The sequence below is a fragment of the Tamandua tetradactyla genome, chromosome 18 (assembly GCF_023851605.1).
Source record: "Tamandua tetradactyla isolate mTamTet1 chromosome 18, mTamTet1.pri, whole genome shotgun sequence".
NCBI classification, from domain to species: Eukaryota; Metazoa; Chordata; class Mammalia; order Pilosa; family Myrmecophagidae; genus Tamandua; species Tamandua tetradactyla.
The window spans coordinates 41294655-41317679 of record NC_135344.1 but is presented as its reverse complement, the minus strand read 5'-3'; the positions used below and the strand labels follow the sequence as shown (position 1 = coordinate 41317679).

General features: G+C 33.6%; 1 protein-coding gene across 2 annotated transcripts in view; it reads left to right on the top strand.

Annotated features, from left to right (window-relative positions):
* PIK3C3 (phosphatidylinositol 3-kinase catalytic subunit type 3) overlaps positions 1-23025 on the top strand; it is a 173477-nt gene that overhangs the window by 44671 nt on the left and 105781 nt on the right. For both annotated transcript variants that reach the window (XM_077135585.1, XM_077135584.1), the window contains exons 5-7: positions 16283-16369; positions 18754-18849; positions 21311-21382. In XM_077135585.1, coding sequence (XP_076991700.1) covers positions 16283-16369; positions 18754-18849; positions 21311-21382 — 255 coding nt within the window. The remainder of the gene's footprint in view (positions 1-16282; positions 16370-18753; positions 18850-21310; positions 21383-23025) is intronic.

Below are 23025 nucleotides of genomic sequence, written 5' to 3'. Positions count from 1 at the left end.
GAAGACAGCTCGAGACAAACAGATAATCTTAATGGGAAATTTGGGCTAGAGATAAGAAAGGCTATGACAAGAGGACCCTGTGCTGAAATTTGGAACTAAAAATCCCTAAGGAAAAAAAAGTTAAATATATGCATATTTATTATATTTTCCCTTTTGTTTTTAAGGCACTAAAAGCTTATCAAAGAAGTAGGTCTGTGGTAGCAACCTAATTGAGTTGGTGAGTTTTATCTTCTTTTTCATAGAATTGTTCTTTAGCCTTGAAGTGATAAAAATAACTTGGTTACTTGAAGTCAAAGATTGGGTGAAGTGGTATTGTAGGAAAGCACTTACTTATTATAGGTTTATTCACTTTTCCCAGTTATGGCAAATTAAGTACATGGATTTTAAAATTATATATGTATCTAAAGTTTTTCTTTTTCAGTATTAAACAGTTCCGCTAGAGAAATACACAAAATGATGTTATAGACATCCATGTACTCACTGTCAAGATTGAATATATGCTAACATTTTGCCATTTTTGTCTTTTTTAAAGAAGATAGAAAACACTGCAGATATTTGCAATGATGTTCCCATTCTTTCATTTTGAGATTTATCCCTGTTACTCTGTATAGCTCAAGTGCTTTCATTTACACTGCCATATAGTATTTCAATATATGAATAAATTCTCAACATCTTCAGTGTTTTTACTGTTATAAACAGGGCTGCAATGAATATCCTTGTACGTATGGTCCAATGCCCTAAATGAGTTTCTATAGTGTGGAAATCTAGACGTGTTAGATTTTCAAAATGAAGATTATACATTTTCTATTTCATGTAGTTTTTCATGTAGTTTTGTTGCTATTATAAAGATCTTCTAAAAGTTGTATTTTTACATTGGTAAAAAGGAAGTAACAAATTTTGGTGTAGTACTGATTTCTGTTTATTAATCTTATATCCAGCAACATTTCTGAACTCTGATTATTTCTAACTTGTCTATAGGTTCTTTTGGCTTTTCTGTGTTACCATCTATAAACAATTGTCATTTTTACAAATATACATATTTTTTCCTTTTTACTGACTGGTTACATTGTTTAATAGAAAAGAAGTAGTATTCTTGTGTTGTTCCTGACTTTAATGAGAGTGTGTCTTACATTTAAATGTTTGGTAAGATATTGGCTACTAGTTTGGTAGTTTTTTTTTTGGAGGCGGGAGGGATTTAGTTTTTATACCAAAACTTTGTATGATGAATGAATGAAAAAAAATTAGCATCCTTTTAATTATGTGTTTTTGTCCTTTAATGTCCAGAAAAGAGTAACATAGCAGCCCTGAAGCTGCATTTCTAGAAGGGCCTACTTGCCCGGTTGGTCTTTGGCTGGTGTCTAAGAACCTGTCTTCTAAAACGTGTCCTAACTGATGTAGGTGGTTCACTGTGCCTAGACAGTGCAAATACTATAATTTATGGTGAACGCCCGTCTTTCTTCTGGGAACTTAAAATTTCAGTAGTTACTAGGCAGAGAATGCTTGTGTAACCATTCCTCAGTAAAAACTCTGAAATGGGCTTTCCTGAACAGAAACATTACTGCAAGTGTTGCTGAATTTTTGCTGGTAGAGAAAGAAACAAATCTGGTTATGTCTCTTCATGGGCTGAGAGGGGAAATTATAGGAAACCTGTGTATGTATTTCTCTAAACTCCACTTTATGTTTTCTTCCCTTTCTCATCTGTCTGTGTAGCCTCACTGTGTTGGTATAATAAATTTTAGCAGTAGTTATAGCTACCTTTGAATCTGATGAATTCTTGTAGCAAATCAATGAACCTATATGCTGTCTTTAATAATGTGTAATGGATTATGTTAATACATTTTCTATATTAAACTGTTCTTACAGTCTTGGAGTAAATCCTGCTGGGACATGATTTTTTTTTTACATGTTGAATTTTTTACATTTTGCTATTTTTTTGCCTAAATTGAGGATTGCCTAAATTTCACTTTCTTGTACTTTCCTTCTCTAGTTTTGATATTGTGGCCATATTGTCTTCATCAGGTTTTGTGTAACCAGCTTATAAAATGACCTGAGTATGAAGAAAGACAATAATATGGGAGAAATTACTCTACCAAGTATTAAGGCTTACTGTATAGCTGTAGTACTGGTAGTGTATTGTTCTTAAGGTTTGATTCCTTGATTTATGTTTTTTGTTTCTTTATTCTTGTCTTATTTTTAAATATATATTTTGGTATTCTGTTATCTGAATTTCGGTAATATATTCCTGTTACTTGTTGTATTTGCTGACTTCAGCTTTTATTGGATTGTAATTGAAGATTTCATAATCGTCTTTTGCATGGCATACTTTCTTAAATTGTTATACCTATTTTGTTATTACTTTGCATTTTTAACTGTTTGTTGGGGAAGGAGTTTCAGTTTATCATAGTCTTCCACATTATTGAAATATGATTTCAGAAGTGAGTTTTTTATTTTTATTGTACATAACAAGTAAACATACAAACATTCTTGACATACAAACATTTTATACATGGTATATACAATCAGTGGCTCACACTATCATCACATAGTTGTGTTTTCAGCACCATGATCATTTTTTTAAACATTTATATCTCTCCAGCAAAAGAAAGAAAAAACCTCACACATGCCATACCCTTTACTTCTCCCTCTCATTAACCACTGGTATTTCAGTCTACTCAATTATTGAAATATGATTTCAGAAATGAGTGTTTTTAAAAAAATATTTGACATCCTTTCTTGTTAAAAATCCTGGAATAGATTATTAAGTTGATGCTTTCTATGGATATTTTTTTTGGGGGGGGTATGCTGTATGGTGGGTCACATTTCATTCTTTTTCCGTGTTAGTATCCCATTATTGCAGCACCATTTGTTGAATAGTTTGTTTTTGTGGATTTCTTTGGGAAGAGCATGGGCTGGAAATCGAACGCTGGTCTCCTGTATAGCAGGTGAGAATTTTACCACTGAACTAACCTTGTACCCCCTATATGGATTTTTAAACTTCTACCCACATGATTGCATTTTTTAAAATTAAAAAAGTGGGTTTATAGATAAATCATGCATAAAATATAGAGCTCCAGTATACCTTATATTAGTGTGGTACATTTAAAATTTATGAAAGAAAATTTTTTAGAATCTGTACTGTTAATTATAATCCATCATTTACAGTGGAATTCACTATGTTATGTGAACCTATATACATTTTTAAAAATTGCATTCTAGCAGTATATATACAACCTAAATTTTCTTCTTTAAACCACATTCACATATATAATTCAGTGCTGTTAATTACATTCACAGTGTTGTGCATCACCACCATCGCTTACCAAAACTTTTAATCAATCCAGATAGAAACTCTGTGTAAGTTAAGCATTAGCTCTCCATTTCCTACCCCTACCCTAACCTTTGATAACCTCTATTTTAGATTCTAACTCTGTTTGCTTATTTTAATTATTTCATATGCGTGTGATCATACAATATCATCCTATTGTGACTGACTTATTTCAGCCAACATGATATACTCAAGGTTCAGATATGTTATTGCATTATCAGAACTTCTTTTCTTTTTAAGGCTGAATAATATTCCATTTTATGTATATACCACACTTTATTTATCCATTGATTGGTTGATAGATATTTGGAATAAATGCTTCTACCTTTTGGCAATTGAATAATGCCATTTTGGCTTCTTGGCAAAATTCATTTTGGCAAATGAATAACGCAACCCTGAACATTGTTGTGCAAATATCTGTTCAAGTTCTTGCTTTCAGTTCTTTTGGGTATATACTTAAAAGTGGGATTGCCAAGTCATATGGTAATTCTATACCTACTTTCTGAGGAATGGGCTGACTATATTCCACAGTGGCTATACAGTAATAACATTCACACCAACAATGAAAGAATGTTCTTATTTCTCTACATCCTCACCAACATTTGGAGTTTTCTGTATTTTTAATGGTAGTTATTCTAGTGGATTTGAAATGGTATCTTATTGTGGTTTTGATTTGCATTTCCTGAATAGCTAATGATGTTGAACATCTTTCCATGTGCTTTTTTGTCCATTTGTATTTCCTCTTTGGAAAAGTATGTTCGAGTCTTTTGCCCATTTTTAAAATGGGTTGTTTGTCATTTTAATGCTGACTTGCACGATCTCTTTGTATATTCTTTATATTAAACCCTTATTAGATACTGGTTTCCAAGTATTTTTTCCCTTTGAATAGGTTGGCCTTTGTGCTTTATGCTTAAAGTCTGAGAAACCATTGCTTAACACAAGACCCTGGATACGCTTGTTATATTTTCTTCTAGGAATTTTATTGTCCTGGTTCATATATTTAAGTCTTTGATCCATTTTGATTTAGTATATGATGTGAGATAGGGGTCACTGTTCATCATTTTGCATTCATACTTCCAGTTCTCCCAGCACTATTTGTTGAGGAGACTGTTCTTTCCCAATTAGTGTACTTGGCAGCCTTGTTAACTGTTAATTGGCCATAGATTTGAGGGTCTGTTTCTAAACTCTCAGTTTGATTTCATTGATCTATACATCTGTCCTTGTCAGTACCATGCTGTTTTATTTTAAATTATTTTTGATGTATTAGAAAAGGTGTGGGTTTATAGAACAATAGTGTATAAAATACAGGCTTTCCGTACCCCCCCCACCAACTGCATTAGTGTTTAACATTTATTACAATTGATGGTGGCACATTTTTATAACTGTACTGTTAATTAAAGTTTTATTTCTTCCTTTCCAATGTTTTTTTTTTCTTGCCTAATTTCTCTAGCAAGGACTTTGAGTACAATGTTGATAAATGTGGTGAGAATGGCTCTCCTTTTCTTGTTCTGTTGTTAGAGGAAGAGCTTTCAGTATTTCACACTAAGTAGTTTGTTAGCTGTGGGCTTTTCATATACGCCCTTTATCATGCTGAGAAAGTTTCCTTATTATATTCCTAGAGTTTTAAGTGTTTTCATTAAGAAATGGTACTATATTTTGTCGATGCCTTTTTGTGCATTAATGGAAGTGATCATGTTGTGTTTTTTCCCCTTCATTCTGCTAATGAAGTGCATTTCATTAATTGATTTTCCATAATTCCATTGGTTAGTAGTAGTGTCTTCCTTTTCATTTCTGATTTTAGTTATTTGTATCCACTCTTTATTTTCTTCGTCAGTCTGACTAAAAGTTTGTCAATTTTATTGATCTTTTCAAAGAAGCACCTTTTGGTTTTATTGATTCTATTGTTTTTGTTTGTCTTTTTTTAAAATTTTTTATTAATAAATCCAATCAACATACAATATAAACATTCTTTTTTATCACATAGTTGTATATTCATCATCATAATCATTTCTTAGAACATTTGCATCAATTCAGAAAAAAATAAAAAGAAACAAAAAAAAATTCATACATACCATACTCCTTACTTTCCCTTTCTTTGATCACTAGCATTTCAATCTACTGAATTTATTTTAACATTTGATCCCCCTATTATTTATTTCTTTTTAATCCATATGCTTTAATCATCTGTTGATAAGGTCAATAAACGGAGCATCAGACAAGGTTTCACAGTCACATTGCGGAAGCTATATCATTAAACAATCATCTTCAAGAAATATGGCTACTAGGACACAGCTCTACCTTTTCAGGCAGTTCCCTCCAGCCTCTCTGTTTCACCTTAACAAAAAAGGTGATATCTATATTATGTGTAAGAATAATCTCCAGGATAACCTCTCGACTCTGTTTGGAATCTCTCAGTCATTGACACTTTATTTTGTCTCCTTTCTCTCTTCCCCCTTTTGGTCAAGAAGTTTTTCTCAATCCCTTGGTGCTGAGTTCTAGCTCATTCTAGGATTTCTGTCCCACATTGCCAGGAAGGTCCACACCCCAGGGAGTCGTGTCCCATGTCAAGAGGGGGAGGGCAGTGAGAGTTTGTTTATCGTGTCGGCTGAGAGAGAGAGGCCACATCTGAGCAACAAAGAGGTTTTCTTGGAGGTGACTCTTAGGCCTAATTTTAAATAGGCTTCGTCTATCCTTTGTGGGGTTAAGTTTCATATGAACAAACCCTTAGATTGGGGTCTCAGCCTATTGCTTTGGTTGTCCCTACTGCTTGTGAGAATATCAAGAATTCTCCACTTGGGGAAGTTGAATTTTCCCCCTTTCTCACCATTTCCCCAAGGGGACTTTGCAAATACTTTTTTATTCACTGTTCAAATCCTTCTGGGATTTATCAGGGCATCACTCTGGACAAATCTACAAAATCTCATGTCTTACTCAAGGTTCCATGTACTTATAGTGTTCAATTAAGCTGTCCATATAAGTTATATTAGGAAGTGCACTAGTCAAAATATAACTTTTGTACCAAATAAATATTTTTTGCTTTAGTCTCACACATGCGTTAAAGTTCTAAAATATTAATTACCATCTATTTTCAACACTCTGCATTATTGACATTTTGTTCTTCCTCATGCAAAACATTTTTAAATTTGTACATTTAGTCACTATCATTATACACTCTAGGCATTTCTACATTGTACCATCTCAGTCTTTATCATATGTCTTTCCTTCTGATTTCATTTGTTCCCCCATGCTTCCTCCCTCTATCACATTCAGCTTCATTCAGCGTTCTAACATTAGTATATTATAGTTAGTTATTATGGTGCTATCCATTCTGAATTTTTTTACCATCGGTCCCGCTGCACAAGTACATTGCAACAATAGTAGAAAATATTTCAGAGTTCGATATGGGTTACAATTACATAATTTTAGGTTTTTATATTTCTAGCTGCTCTAAGATACTGGAGGCTAAAGGAAATATCAGTATAATAATTCAGCACTCATGCTCATTTGTTAGACCCTACCTTCTCTGTATAACTCCACCATTACGTTTGATCTTTCTCCTGCTCTTTAGGGGTATTTGGGCTATGCCCATTCTAACTTTTCATGTTGGAAGGGGCTGTCAATTTTATGGGATAGTGGGATGGAACTAGTTGATGTTCTGGAAGGGCTGGCCCCTGTGCATTTCAGGGCTTATCTGGTCCAGGAACTTATCTGGAAGTTGTAGATTTCTGGACAGTCACCCTAGTGCATGGAACCTTTGTAGAATCTCATTAAGATGCTATTTAAGATTGATAGGAATGGTTTTGGTTGCTCTTTGAGACCAGTGGAAGAAAAGTTCATTTTGTCTGGAACCTAAATTGACCATTATTTTTAAAACAATGTTAATTTTTAAATAACTTTCATTTTTTCTTTTTTATTGTATAGCATAACATATATACAAAGCAAAGATAATAAAACAATAGTTTTCAAAGCACTTTTCAACAAATAGTTACAGGACAGATCCCAGATTTTGTCATGGGCTACACATATGATCCTCTCAGATTTTTCCTTCTAGCTGTTCCAGAATATTGGAGTCTATAAGGCTTAAATATTTTCTTTATCACTACAATTGACTTTTCTCTCTCTTTTTTTTTTGTGTGAAAAATAATAGATATACAAAAGAGCTATAAATTTCAAAGCACAGTACCACAATTAGTTGTAGAACATATTTCAGAATTTGACATGGGTTACAATTCCACGATTTTAGGTTTTTACTTCTAGCTGCTTGTGCTGGTTTGAAAGGAAATATGCCCCCTAAGAAAGCCATGTTTTAATATAAATCTCATTTCTTAAAGGTAGAATAATCCCTATTCAGTACTGTATATTTAAAACTGTAATGAGATCATCTCCCTGGTTAATGTGATTTAGTTAAGAATGGTTGTTAAACTGGATTAGGGGATGACATGTCTCTACCCATTTGAGTGGGTCTTGATTAGTTTCTGAAGTCCTATAAAAGAGGAACCATTTCGGAGAAAGAGACTCAGAGCAGAGAATGCTGTAACACCAAGAAGCAGAGAATCTACCAACCAGTGACCTTTGGAGATGAAGAAGGAAAACGCCTCCTGGGGAGCTTCATGAAATAGGAAGCCAAGAGAGAAAGTTAGTAGATGACACTGTATTCGCCATGTGCCCTTCCAGCCGAGAGAGAAGCCCTGACTGTGTTCACCATGTGCCTTCTCACTTGAGAGAGAAACCCTGAACTTCATCAGCCTTCTTGAACCAAGGTATCTTTCCCTGGATGCCTTTGATTGGAGATTTCCATAGACTTGTTTTAATTGGGACATTTTCTTGGCCTTAGAACCGTAAACTAGCAACTCATTAAATTCCCCCTTTTAAAAGCCATTCCATTTCTGGTATATTGCATTCCGGCAGCTAGCAAACTAGAACACTGCTCTAAGATACTGGAGAGTAGAAGAGATACCAGTTTAATGATTCAGCAATCATATTCATTTGTTACGACTCCACCATCACCTTTGATCTTTCTATGCTTCTCTTTAGGGGTGTTTTGGCTATGGCTATTCTAACTTTTTAAAAATATTATTTTTAAAATTATTTTAAAATAACTTTCATTTTTTATTATTATAAAGATAATATACATCTTCTACAGTGGTAGAGATTGTCAAAGCACAAAGAATATAGTAATCACTTCTATCCCCACACTCAGAAATGACCAATGTTAATGCCAGGTCTCCGAAAAGAAACTTTACATATAAAAATGGACTCTGTACCCTGGAGGCCTCTCAGTTTCTTTCTCTCAGCTTCTTTTGCAGCTCCTAATGTTTGAGAGACAGAGCAGTATTTCAGAACCCCAGCAACCAATCACATCATAAGTTAAGTCCCCATCCAATCAGGGGTCGACACACCATCTGGTAGGCTGTGTTCAGGCTCCCATCTGCTTTCTCCCTTTCGCTCTCCCACCTGCCTTCTCCCTGCTTCCTTACTCCAATAAGTCTATTAAGCTTTGACTTGCTGTCCTGCGTAGTTTCCTTAACAACTCTGTGCCTAACTAGTAATATTTTTAGTTTATATGCTTTGAGGAAATATGTAAATGTATATGAATATGTGTTTATTTTCCAGTTGGATTATACTGTGTGTGTCTGTGCATGTGTTTTGTTGAACCCTGCTTTTGCTTTTTATAGTGTCTCAAAATTGTTTCAGGTCATTTAAGACACTTCTACACTAAGGTTTATAATAGCTGCAGGGTTTCCCATAATTCATTTTAGCATTAGTTCAAATGTTTGCAAATCTGTGCAGTTATAAAGTCTTGAACCACTTAAAATTTTCCATTGGCTTGAAAGAAAAAGTGAAGATTGTTCTTTTGAGTTAATTTTAAATGGCTGATTTGCTGATATTCTAGTTCCCTGATATCAGACCTAGTGATATGGTATATGTGAGTGCTTAAAGTCAGGATTAAAGTTTGGGAAACATCTTTGAATTCTTTTGTTTCATCAGGTATAGTCTGTCTTATGTATTTATCTTGTTTTTACAAGTTGATATTAAATCCCTTAAAGAATAGTAGAATTTCTTAGTGAACAAAAGAAACAAAAATGAATCCACTTTTCGTAATACCTTTGGTTTGAGCTTGGGCCATGTATTTGGTACTGCTTGATAATTACATGTTGATTACTTTCTATTGTAAAGATAACGGTACATGAATATGAAAGAAACTAGTCAAGGCAAATTTGTAAAGCATAAATCATCTTTTTCCTGCTTCATTTTGAGTCATTGTCAGTCTGTATGTTTGTTTATATCTCCCTTTCCATTTACCCCTCTATAGATTCCTGGGCAGACCCGAAACATAGGAAAATGTAATTTTCAGTCCTTTCCACGCCTTCCTCCTCCCTTTGGAGTGTCTATTGTAAGGAAAAATCTAGATTATGAGATACCTCGAGAGAGCTGCTTCTGAGTGTTAACATCCAGTTTAATTCTCAGTGTTAGCATCCAATTTATGTATAGATTACATACACTCATCCTGAACAGAACTTGATTTAGATAGTAAGTATTTACTGAGAATTACTACCTGGTCTCTTTAATGCTTAGTCAGATCAATCAGGCTCATTGAAATACTGACAAAAAAACTTCCCCTGCCTCGAAAGTTTCATCCTGTATGCTTGGCGTTCCCACCCCAAACAAACTGTCTTTGTTTTCTCATTCCAAACACTGTTAGAATTGTCTCATGTGTCCTTGTAAGTTTCTGTGCATACAGAAACTGTACATCACTCCCTTCAAGTCATACTTCAAGTCTGCTTAAAAGTTACCTTTATGAGAGGCCTTCTGAAGACTTTTTTTTGAAGGTTTTTTAAATAGGAAGGGCCCTTCCTGATGTTTCCTTTCGCAGTTACCTGTTCATTAATTTCATATAATTATTTCAGTTTGTAATTACATGTTTATTACTAACTATGTGAATGGTTTGCCCCCAAGTTCTTTAAGTGCAGGGAACTTGTGAATGGGAGATTATTACTTCAAACAGAAATCAAGTAACTTATATTTATGTTGAGAATACAAAATACTATAGAAAAGTACTCAAGGCTTTCTTATAAAATTGGAGGACAGGAATTATTTTTGTCCTCCAACTTCCTTTTCAGTGTCACTCCCTTCTTCCCCAATCCCTGTCCCTCCAAACACTTGTTTTCCTGCTACATATCAGCTTTATCCCTTTTCCATACAGAAGCCCTTTCAGTAAATATAAACATCAATTGAATGAATTAATGATAGATTTTATCACTCAAAAAGCTTTTAAGAACAGGCCAATGAACTATGAGTTGGAATCACGGAAGTCTCTGCTTCCAGAGAACACTGTACTTTGAGACTTTGTCTTCTCTGATTCTTACTCTGTATGTAATATAGCAAATTGACATACTTTTTTAGTTCTGTCCTTGATATTTATATTGAACACATACTGCTTGGAGAGATGTTCCTGATCATTTTATTCTTTATTGTTTGTTTTTTTCTTTTAAAATTTTTCTCTTTTGGTTGTTGCTTTTTTTTTTATTTTTGTTTTTTCCTTGAGCATTTTATTTATTTATTTATTTATTTATTTTCCTTGAGCATTTTAAATACTTATTTTCTGCCATTAAATCTATTAATATATTATTAGTACACCAGGCAATTTCCTCGGGCATGTTGATATTTGGTTCCTGGGGATCATTTTATTTAAAAAGCTTTTAAAACCACTTTTAATTTCTTGGAGAAGTATAAGAATGGGAAACATAGTAATTGTGTCATTATTTTTTTGTCAGAGGACTTCTCTTCAGAGACATAGAGATCTCTGTGGAAACCTGTGTTTCTTAAAAAGGAAGAATGACACTTTTACTGATTTCTTGACCCATCTCTTTCCCAGATTGGGTACCCTAGTGAGAATTATTACTAGAAGCAATTTTAAAATAGATCATGCTGCTTTTCCACTGCTGTTTAACAAAATACAGATTTTGTCTTTGGAAAGGTTTAGGCTATGATATTTCAGACTCCAAAAGAAATATACATTATTATGCCAATAAAAATATAGTAAGTTAGTACTCTTACTTGTGATTCAAAGGTCATCTTTGTTCCTGAGTGTCTATAGAAGTTCCCAGACTGGGGCTAATTAGGAGCTGCTTTGGACTGGTGTGAATTACTCAAATTTGTGTACATCATTGATTATATCTATATAATATATAGATATAGATAGATATGGATAGATTCATGCCCCATATAGTCCATCCAAGTATACAATCAGTGGCTCACAGTACCATCACATAGATGTGTATTCATCTCTGCGATCATTTTTAGAACATTTGCATCACACCAGAAAAAGAAATTAAAAGAAAATAAAACATACATCCCATATCCCTAACGACTCCCTCACATTGTCCTCTGGTATTGCAATTTACCCATTTTTTTTCACCCCTTAACACCCCCGTTATTTATTTATTTTTGTCCATCTGTGCATACGCTGGATGAAGGTAGCATCAGCCACAAGGTTTTCACAATCACACAGTCATGTTGTAAAAATTATATAGTTATATAGTCATCTTCAAGAATCAAGGCTTTGGAATACAGTTCAACAGTTTCAGGTATCTCCCTGTAGCCACTGCAATACACCATAAGCTAAAAAAGAATATCTATATATATATATAATGCATAAGGATAACCTCCAGGATAACCTCTCAACTCTGCTTGAGATTTCTCAGCCACTGAAACTTTATTTCGTGTCATTTCTCTCTTTTTCTATTTAGTTAAGAAGGCTTTCTCAATCTCAAAATGCCAAGTTTCAGCTTCATATCCCACATTGCCAAGGACACTTACCCCCCTGGAAGTAATGTCTCATGTAGGCAGCTGGGGCAGTCTGTTCACCTGTTGAGTTGACTTTAAGAGAGAGGCCATATCTGAGCAACAAAAGAGACTCCCTGGGGGTGACTCTTAGCCATAATTATAAGTAGGCTTAGCTTCTCCTTTGCAGGAATAAGTTTCATAGGGGCAAGCTCCAAGATTGAGGGCTCAGCCTATTGAATTAGTTGTCCCCAGTGCTTGTGACAATATCAGAAATCCCCCAGATGGGGAAGTTTAATATTTTCTCCTTAGTCCCCAGTCCCCCAAGGGAACTTTGCAAATACTTTTTTATTCTCTGCTCACATTACTCTGGGATGTTTCATGGTATCACACTAACCTGTCCAAACTAACAAGATCCCACTCCTCTTCAAGGTTTTATGTAACTATGATGTTTGAATAAACTAACCATACAAGTTAAATTAGATAATGTGGTACCAAAAATATGAATTTTGTACCAAATATACATGTTTTCCTTTGATCTCACATAGGAGTTGAAGTTTTAAAATATAGTATATACATACATTGTTATCAGCACCTACAAGTGATGTAATGACATAGGCTATTGGCTGATTTTAACAGTTGCTTACAACTTGCATAACGTCTTATCATTTTATAAAATATTAAGAAAAAAACTTTAAAGGAGAAAAGCCTTATGATTTGATGAACTGAAAGAACTTGAGTGGTTGAAGTGACACAGAGGAAGGTAGTGGCTGATCATGCTCTTTTAAGTCCAACCAGGGGCTGGCTTTACACCTCCAGACTCTCTTCCCTTCCCACTATGCATTTGAACAATTAATTATATTATTTGCTAAATAATGCTGTGCTGGTTAGTCTTCAAAGATGGCCCCCAATAAAGCATGCTTCCTTTTATTCACACCCTTTCACACTGATCTTGCTGGTCCTGTAACTTGTTTTAACTAATATAGTGCAGCATAAGTAATGTTGTGCCTGTTCTAAGCCTAAACCTTAAGATGGTGTCACAGCTTTTGTTTCTGCACTTTGAGGAGTGCTTAGCCACCATCTAAGAAGACTTGCTACCCTATTGGAGTGACCTTGTTGAAAGATCATCTGGAAATGGAGAGGCACTGATACTGCACGGGCAAAGAGAAAAGTTCTACCACTCTGATATCCTAACTGAGCCCACCTTTCCTACAGAGGTATAAGCCATCTTGGATGTTTAAGTTCCAGCCACCAAATGAGTAGAGTCTCATGCATAACTCTAATTGAGACCAATTAAAAAAAAATCCAGTTGACTCTCAAGAAATATTATGACAAATAGTAAAATGAATACTATTTTAAGCCAATGAGAGTTTTGGGATTGGTTGTGTTAGGTAGTAATAGATAAATAATACACATGTTTAGAAGCTAATTTAAGTGGTAACTTTCCAGTTCTGTAAAAAGTATAAAACTAAGTCAAGCAGGAACATGTGTAGAATTTCTGCTCTCAGGCTCGAAGTCTGGCACAGGAGACAAGTATATAAACAGAATGTTATCATAGCTGGTTATCTCTGAAATTTCATACTCTGAAGACCAGCCAAACAGCCTGCAGAAAAGTGCTGGGAGAATCTGGCCTCCAGCTTAGACACAGCAAGGATGTGTTGCTCTCCATTCCATTTTAGGCTGCAAGCTGGTTCATTGAAGGGCTATCCTTTAGGGATTTTGGCTATGAGATTAAATCCTCTAGAAATCACCAATATCCAATTAGTTAGGTTATTAGCCTACACAAAAAGTCAGGGGTCATCATTCTATTAATTTCTTGTTTTGCTTCCTGACAAAGCACCGTTAAAAAAAATAGTCATCATAGCATACATGGTACCTCTCTCAACAGTATGTTAAAGATTTTTCTTTATAAGGGCACGGTCTTAGTTTGCCAGGGCTGCTATGACGTAAAACACAGCTTATTGGCTTAAGTGACAGGAATGTACTTTCTCATGGTTTTGGAGCCTGGAAGTCAGAAAGTAAGGCTTCAACAAGCCAAGCTTTCTCCTGGAGTCTGTAGTTTTCTATTGCTGACTTGCCATAATTTCTTGGGTTTCCATGGCTGGCATATCTGCCTCTGTCACATGGGTTCTCCTTCTGGCCATGAAGTCAGTCTTTTTTTCCTACTCAGTTGTCTGTGCAGGTTTTCTGTCTTTATAACAATATCCAGTCATAATGATTTAAGGCCTACTTGATTCACTTTGGCCTTATCTAAATAAGATCTTTGAAAATCCTAGTCATAAATAAGTATATACCTTAATAATCATAGCATATTCAAAGGTCCTATTTACAAATGGGTTCATACCCACAGAAATGCCAATTATTAAGACTTGAACATGTCTTTTGTGAGGTACATGATTCGTTGCCCTGCAGTACATACAGATTTTCCTCAGTCTTTTTGATCCTAAACACAGGATCAAACACAGGATTTCATAATGTGTGTTTGTGTGTACTATAGTTTATTTAACAGTTCCCACTGTTGATGGACATTTACATTGTGTTATGTTGAATCTTTTGGTGTTGCAGTTAATGGTACACAAATTTGAATGTTGCTAGAATAATTTAAACTTGTCCTACAAAGTGGCTTTAACAATTTATGGCACTGCTATTTTTGTTGTAACTCTTTACAACATAGGATTGAGAAAGACCATGTTTGGTATTCAAATAGGAACGCTAAGGCATATACAATATGAAGTAATATATAATCACAACAAAAATTCTAGAGCTAGTGAAAATGCCTTCAGCAAATTTGTCCAGATGATTTAGTAGGAGAATCCAGATGATTTAGTAGGAGAGCAAACAAAACTACATTGTCCTGTATCTTAATTTGCTATTGTCAGTTATTTCCTCAGAGAAAACCAGTAAGGAATCTACTACTGTGTCATAAATATGAAACCACAGTTCAATAAATTACAGAAATTAGTTGAACCAAAATCTCAGTAATAGTGCAGCAATAGAGAGAGGATAGCAAAGACTACAGAAGAAGCATGAGCCTTGGAACCATATAGACATGGGGTTTAAATCCTAGCTCTGCCACTTCATTGTAGTAGTTTATAATTACCTACAAACTGAAGTCAAATTTTCTACTTCATAGTGTGGTTATGACCAGCGTGAGTTATAAATAAGTGTTTTTTCTGTCTTTCCCTTCTTGTTGTATATGGTCTAGGAAGTATGTAAACACATCTTACTGATGTCATCTGACCTTTTAGAAACCAGTTTGGAACATATATGAAATAATACTACCTGCCATGTTTTGTATCCATTATCTAATTATTTGAATTTGGGCATTAGGAATAGAAGTTAATACTTCGAATTTTTTAGATGTGGGTACAAAAAATGATAGAGTTGGAGAATGAAGTGCTAGAGTTGGAACTCAGGGCTTCTGGCTCCTAATCTTTCCTTTATAATAAACTTTGCCTGATCCTCTTTTGGTTTCCTGTTGATTGTTTGTTGTTCTGTTTCTATCTTACTCACATATTTGTGTAATGTTCTACTAAAGGCAGCAAGATGTTTAATCCCTGCTTTATGTGAGGGATTATACTAAGCACTTAATGGTATCTTTATCAGTTTATGTTTAGAGATTTCCTCAGGTTAAATGAAATGTATTATTTGGAAGAAAGCTATGTTGATATTATTTTTACATTACAATTATTTTCAGACCTTCACCAAGGCTCATTAGATGAAGTCAGTATTTTCATTTCTGAAATAGTATAACCACATAGCTGTGATGAGTGTCCCTTTTACAGATCCGAGAGAAATGCCATTCAGTCTGTAACAATCTATTGTTTTTCATATTTGTTAGATTAAAAATGGGAAGAAGAAAGAAAAGGGAGTTTTATTTCCCAGTCAAGGAACTAGTCTTAATCATAAGTCCCTCCCTTTGTAATAGTTAAAATACAAGGTATATAGAACATGAAGAAACTTTCAAAAAATCTTTATTCTTTAGCATGTTTAGATAGCAAAGTATGGGTCTGTTTAAAAAATTGTTTTTTACTGTTTTCTTGTCTCTTTTTGGTTGTGTATGGTTTCTGTTGTACATAGGAGTGGTGCCAATATGAAATTGGCATTACTATTCTTCATTCTCCTTTCTGTTGGTTCTCTGTTAAAATTTTCTGCATTGTATTTATTCTGCAGCTCACCAAGGCTCATCGACAAGGACATATGGTGAAAGTGGATTGGCTGGATAGATTGACATTTAGAGAAATAGAAATGATAAATGAGGTAGGTTTTATCCCTCTTGATTCAAAATATTTTCCCTAAATTTCTAACTCAACTCTTTTTTGATAAGAATTACTTATTGCCAAATAGCTCGCAAATTTAGGGTTATCAAGGTTGACCTGTAGTGTTGAGTTTTAGCCTAATAAGTGGAAAATTTGGGATATCTGCTTTTTAAATATTTAAATGCAAAGTTGAGCCATAAAGTAGTAGTGGGGATATCGTAAGTGTGCTAAATACCATATAGGCAAAGCTTGTGTTAGCTTGATGCCTCATTTGTTTCTTCCCTCTCGCTCTCTGTCTGCCGCTTTCTTGAGATGGTAGTACCTTTTCAAGTTCAAGTCATTATTGGATAAATCTTCCATAAGCACAGTTCTACCTCTTCACTTATTACCTTAATTCCTCCTTGGCATGTCCTCTACCAGTTAAGATACTGTTTGTCTTAGGTACTACATATAGGAATCTGTACCCATAATAAATTTGCATGGTTCGAATAATTTGTTTCTTGACCCTGTCTATTGAGCCAGAATGTTTAATTACCACATGGGTTTCAGCAGGTCATGTTTCCAAAAGTTATTTTAAACAATTTGCTCCCTTATGTATTTGCTCTTGAATAACAAAAAAAACAGATGTTTGGCCTAATATTCTGTATAGAGGATCAGAAATAACAATTGCATTAATCAGAATCGGAATAAAAATATCAATTTTATAATAATCTAGCTTATAATGACTACCACAAGGCACAACTGACTTAATTATGTTTTACCTGAACAGTTTTTAGCAGGCGGAAAGAGAGAGACTTAATTTTACAATGAACCCTTGTAAAAGTTAGATTTTAGCATTGTTCTTTTTAAAATAAATATAATGGTGTTTAGCAAAATTTATATTCATATTAATATTGAGTATCTTTCTAAATTTGTTCATAAGGCGTTCATGTATACTCAAAATAGAAGAAAATTTTACTTTTCAATTTGTCTGCTGATCACATTGTATTAGGATTCTCTAAGGAAACAGAACAATAGGAGATAGTCTGTGAGTATGAGATCTTATGAAAGTATCTCATGCAAGTGTAGGGATGCCTGAGTACAAATTGCCTAGGGCATGCCACAAGCTGGCAACTCTGATGAATGTCTTTAATGAATTCCCCAGGAGAGGCTGACTGGCCAAAGTAGAGAGATTCTCTCTTCTGACTTCTCCTTTAAAACCTTTAAACTGATTGAATTACATGTCTCATTGCTGAAGACACCCTCCTTAGTTGATTGTAGATGTATTCAGTCATAGATGCAATCAACTTACTGATGATTCATGTCTATGAAATGTCCTTACAGTAACTGGGTAAGCCAGTGCTTGCTTGACTAGACAACTGGGCACCATTAGTTGGCAAAGTTGACACAAAGCCTAATCATCAAAACACATTGTAAAGATGTTTGGTCAAAATGTTTACTTGTATTTTTCAACTTGGGTGCTCATGGGTAGTAGAAAATATAATTTTGTGGCTTACTTTGCCCAGCTTTCTGTCACCCCACCCCATCCCCTACTACCACTTCTCCCACCCTCAGCTCTTTAAAAGATAAGACTATTACCATACCACAATAGATTATAGTATGCTTCATAAAGTTGAACATTTTAAATGACCTCTTCAGACCTTTATGATTTTATGCATATAGATTAAAGCCATTTCTACAGCTGTTTTGGGTTAAGATTAATAACCCTTTTAGATTTGATTTCATGTTCACTTCATCATCACCACAGGTGTATGCTTTTTTAAAGGGGATAGATTTACACAAAGAATCAACATTTTTCATGTTGGGAGAAGGAATAATTGGTCACCAGTACAATGTTATCAGAGTGTACTGATTAAAATTTACAAATGGGCAAGTGTTACAAATCCACAAGTTGTGAAAACTTATAAAGGTTATGTCTGTTAAGCTCTTTCTGTCTGTCCTTAGTTACACTTAGTTTTACTTTTAATTTTTGTGGTACTTTATTTAATGTTTGTAGGAGGTTTTGGTCATACAATTCAAGGGTAAACTGATTTTTACTTAAAATTTTTAGAAATACAAAACATCTTTATTTTTTTAAATAAATTTTTTCCCTCATATATATATATTATATGTATAAATACCTTCAAGATTTCATATCTTAAGATCCAAACTACCATATAAGCAAAAAATGTTAATTTATGTGTAAGAAGGGAATTATAAGTGAATGGTAAAGACTGTTGAATAAAACATCAGTGATGAATTTAAATAGTAGAAATTAAAAATTATATTGTAAGTTGTACTTGATAATAAATGTAATACTGAATTGTGGAAAAAAGCTAACTACTAATCTTTTAAGAGAAAGTTGAAGATGACTTTTTTCATAAAAATTTCTCTTTTTCTTTTTAGAGTGAAAAACGAAGTTCTAATTTTATGTACTTGATGGTTGAGTTTCAGTGTGTCAAGTGTGATGATAAGGAGTATGGTATTGTTTATTATGAAAAGGTATTTGCCTTGGAACTGTTTATGGTCTCTAAAGTAGAGGGGAGGGAGAACATTAAAAAAAATTCTAGTGTTCCTGCTGAGATGAATTATTTGGTTGTAGGATGGCAGCAGACATCTGTCAGCAGCAGCTGTTTATGTATACACAAATCAAATCATACAGCTACAACAGGATTACAAAAGCCAATCATTCATGTAATGCAGTTCTGGGTTACAGAATTCAATAAGCATCCAAGTGATTAAAAACTTTTCAATTACTTGTTCTGCATATTGGCATGTAGTGCACTAAATTAATAGCTTTATTAACAATTATATTTATTTGAAAAATAAAAAGAAATCCTTTTGAAGTGATAAACTATTAAAAGGTTATATGTTGAGTATGTATGTGATATACAGTGCATACTAAACTGTAATACAAGTTCTATTGTATTAGATTGCAAATTCTATTGTATTACAATATTGTATTACAGTAGAATTTGTATTACTGTTTAGTATACTTAGTATGCTTATGAAAGACTTCCTGAGTGTGCGTTATTTACATAATATATACAAATAGATACAAAATTGAGAAAATCGTGTTATTACGCTGAGTAATACGAAGAACACAGTTATGGATTTGCTCTACTCTGCTCATTATGCAAAAGAAAGTACTTCTCTGTTTGGTATATAGCTGCTTGAAAAATATTGTGCCTTAAAAACACAGTGAAGGAGATTCATTTAAGTACTACAAAAATAATTGAATGTTTGGTTTGAAAACCACATGAACAGGGTGGGTACCTTCTGTTACTGTGGAAATGATAGATAAGAATCTAAGTCAGTGCAAACAGGGAAGGATTTTTGATTATGGGATAATATAGATCCTAAGATATAGCTGATATTATATGCATTATATTTCCTTATGAGATGCAGCACTTTAAAATTACATTTTCTCTTTAATGTTATTTGTCAAAGCTGTCAAAAATGAATTTTAAAATGTATGCTATTATATCTTTTAAGAACTGTTTTAAACATGTTTTCATAATGTAGGTTTAGGGTTTGCTGTTAAATATGACCATTGTTGTGGTTTTTTTTCAAGTCCAATATGCACATTTTTCCTTTAGTATGTATACCTTTCCCTTTAGTGAAAGGTTAGGAATAGTTAACTGTAACAGTTAACTTGTTTCAGTTATAAAAATATATTTTAATAAAATTACATTTTTCTTTTATATTGAATACAGTTTCATTAAAATATTTCATATTGCAGAAATATTTCTAATGGTGATGGTACATTCAAACAGTGGAGATGTGAAGGATCTTTGGAAAAACAGCTTTGATAATAGATGAAGTAATAACAATAGAATTAGAAGAATTTCAAGTATTTGTGAAAAGGTTCTTGACCCCTTTCTACTGCTTCCTGAAAATTGCTAATAAATTAGTGTCTGTCTCCCAACCTTGTCATATTTCCACTTAGTGTACAGATTGTGAGGCCAGTATTTTGAATCTAATGGAAACAGACTTTGTCACCTATCTTTTGTGACAGATAGCCTTAGTGAAGATTACTTGTCACAGTTGGGCTGATAAATATGGTCTTTTGGTGTTGTGACTAAGAACCAGCCTGTTAAACGACGACTGTGGAAATTTGTGGTTTTCTGTAAAACTCAGTTATTGAACTAAAGTCACAGCGCTCCTTCCTTTTCATTCTCTCCTGATTTTTCTGTAGCTACCTAAAATTGAAAATATATTTACATTTGGAAATTGACAAAAAAGCTTAATGCTAGGCATACAATTTTGAGGAAATGAATTCTGACCTTAGTTTAGTCTTGCCTAGTATGTAAGGTAGTGATATTTATTATGCTCTGTTACTTTTTTGCCTGAATTGGATAAAACATAAAAAGTCAAAATTCTTCAGAAATGATAATACCACCAAAATGAGACAGCTTTATTTCAAGTTTAATTCTAGTTTGCTTTGTGCTGAGTAGATGTCCCTCTGAAAATCAGTGCTGCTGAGCCTCTCTAGCTGTGTATAAATTTGAGTAACATTAACCCTACACTTTGAATAGAAACTCATGAAATGTTATAAACATCTATTTAGCAGTTTTTGCAAATGATATATCTATTATGTCATATTTTAATTGTGCTGTTTTTTGCTCTAAAATTTGAATGGACGTATTTATTTTTGCCGTACTGTCACATGAACAAATTTTCAAATAAAAAACTAACCAAGAGCAATTTAATTTCTATAGACTTCATAGCTCTGAAAACTGTAATACAAATTCTATTGCTATACTTAGTTTTTCCCAGAATATTTCCTCAGCAATCAAAGGAGTAAAATATGGATATGCATTTTAAAAAATGGCAATAGGAATTAATAAAGGGTTAATTAAATATAATTAGTATATATTGTAACATAACATCATGTATTATTTGTTGACTTTTGGTTAAATTTTCCTTTTTTTTTTTTTTAACTTACTGCACTGTAATTCAGGATGGTGATGAGTCATCTCCAATTTTAACAAGCTTCGAGTTTGTCAAGGTTCCTGACCCTCAGATGTCTATGGTGAGTTATTGATTGTGCAGTTTTCTTATGAATGTATTTTTCCTTCTGCACTATTTCTGCTTAAGTCCACTTAATACACTGCAGAGAGACACTAGGATCAATGGAAGAAAATTTGGGGGATACCGGTTTTGTTGCAAAATAAAGAAGATAGCTATGTGTAGCTACTAGAAGATACTGAATTTATAATATGGTCACTTGGGTGATAGTGAGATATCTGTTAACCAATGTTTGAGCTGATAGCTCTCTCTTAGAGATATGAAAGAGTAAGAAGAATTCCTGTTTTTCAGCATAGGTTTAAGTAGATGACTTAAGAATTAGATAGTTCCATGCTACTCACATTTATAACATGTATACATTACTCTGATCCCGTTTATTCTCATTAAATTAGTTACCTTCCTAATTAGACCAAAGTAGGCTAAGTGCAGCACATTAGAAGATGATACCATGTTGTCCACAGTAAATAATTAGAAGATGATAACATGATGATGTTCACTGTAAATACTGGTCAGTAAAGGAGATAGTAATGGCTGAGGACTTAACGTCAATGGAGTAGAGGTTACAAAGAAAGTTCTTTGAGAATCTAGAAATTTAAGAACAAATACCCTAAATACTGCCATAACATAGTAAGATACAGATAATACATATCTGTATCTGAATTTTAATTATAAAATCAAATTATATGTTGCATTCTGGATATTCAGAGCACACAATGATGTACTATTTTAGTATAGTTACATTCAGAATGGCCAGAAGTAATCAAAGTTTTGTCATATTGAAATGTTAGGTGTGTGACTCCTGCCAAAATATCAGGTAAATGGGATGAACATTATTTTTTGGTATTCTTTTCTAAAGAAAGTGGGCATCAGTAATTTTAGCTTTAGTATTCTAGATATTGTAATTTTAAAAAAGCAACTAGAGTTCTGATAAGCATTTTTACTTTTAAATGAAAGCAAGTGAGCATAAAACAAAAGATTTAAAAAAAAGCAAACCACCCCCCTTGGCTCCTGTGCTAAAAAAATTCACTTCAGCTTATAGCCATGATTATTTACTAAATGGAGAAACATATTTCAACAAGGAAATTTTGGATGGTACTGAGCTGCTATACCATTGTATTAGGAAATAAAACAGACTATAAAACCTATATAACTATAAGAGTGTATAAGAGTGTGGTACTGGCATATGCATATACAAATAGACCAGTAGAAAAAAAGTATAAAGCCCAAAAATAGACCTAAGTATGTGTGCAAGTTTAATGTATAACAAAGTTGGTATTTCATCACTGTGGCATTGTGCTGGGGCAAGTGTTAGCCATTTGGATAAAGGTAATATTACATCCATAATTCAAAATCATATGTAAAAATAAAAACTCCAGTGGATTAGGGGTCTAAGTGTTAAATGAAATCATACTAGTACTTTACTGTCAGTTTTTCTAATTATAACTTAAAACTAGTGGCAGCAAATGAGAAGATCGATAAATATGACTATATAAAAAAAGGAAACTTGCATGGCAAAAAGCCTATAATCAAAGAGTCAAGAGACATTTGGCATACTCGGAGAAAATGTTTGCTACATCCATCATAGACAAAGGGCCAAAGTATATAATATATAAATAATTCTTTTTAAAAATAGCAAAAATTAGGATA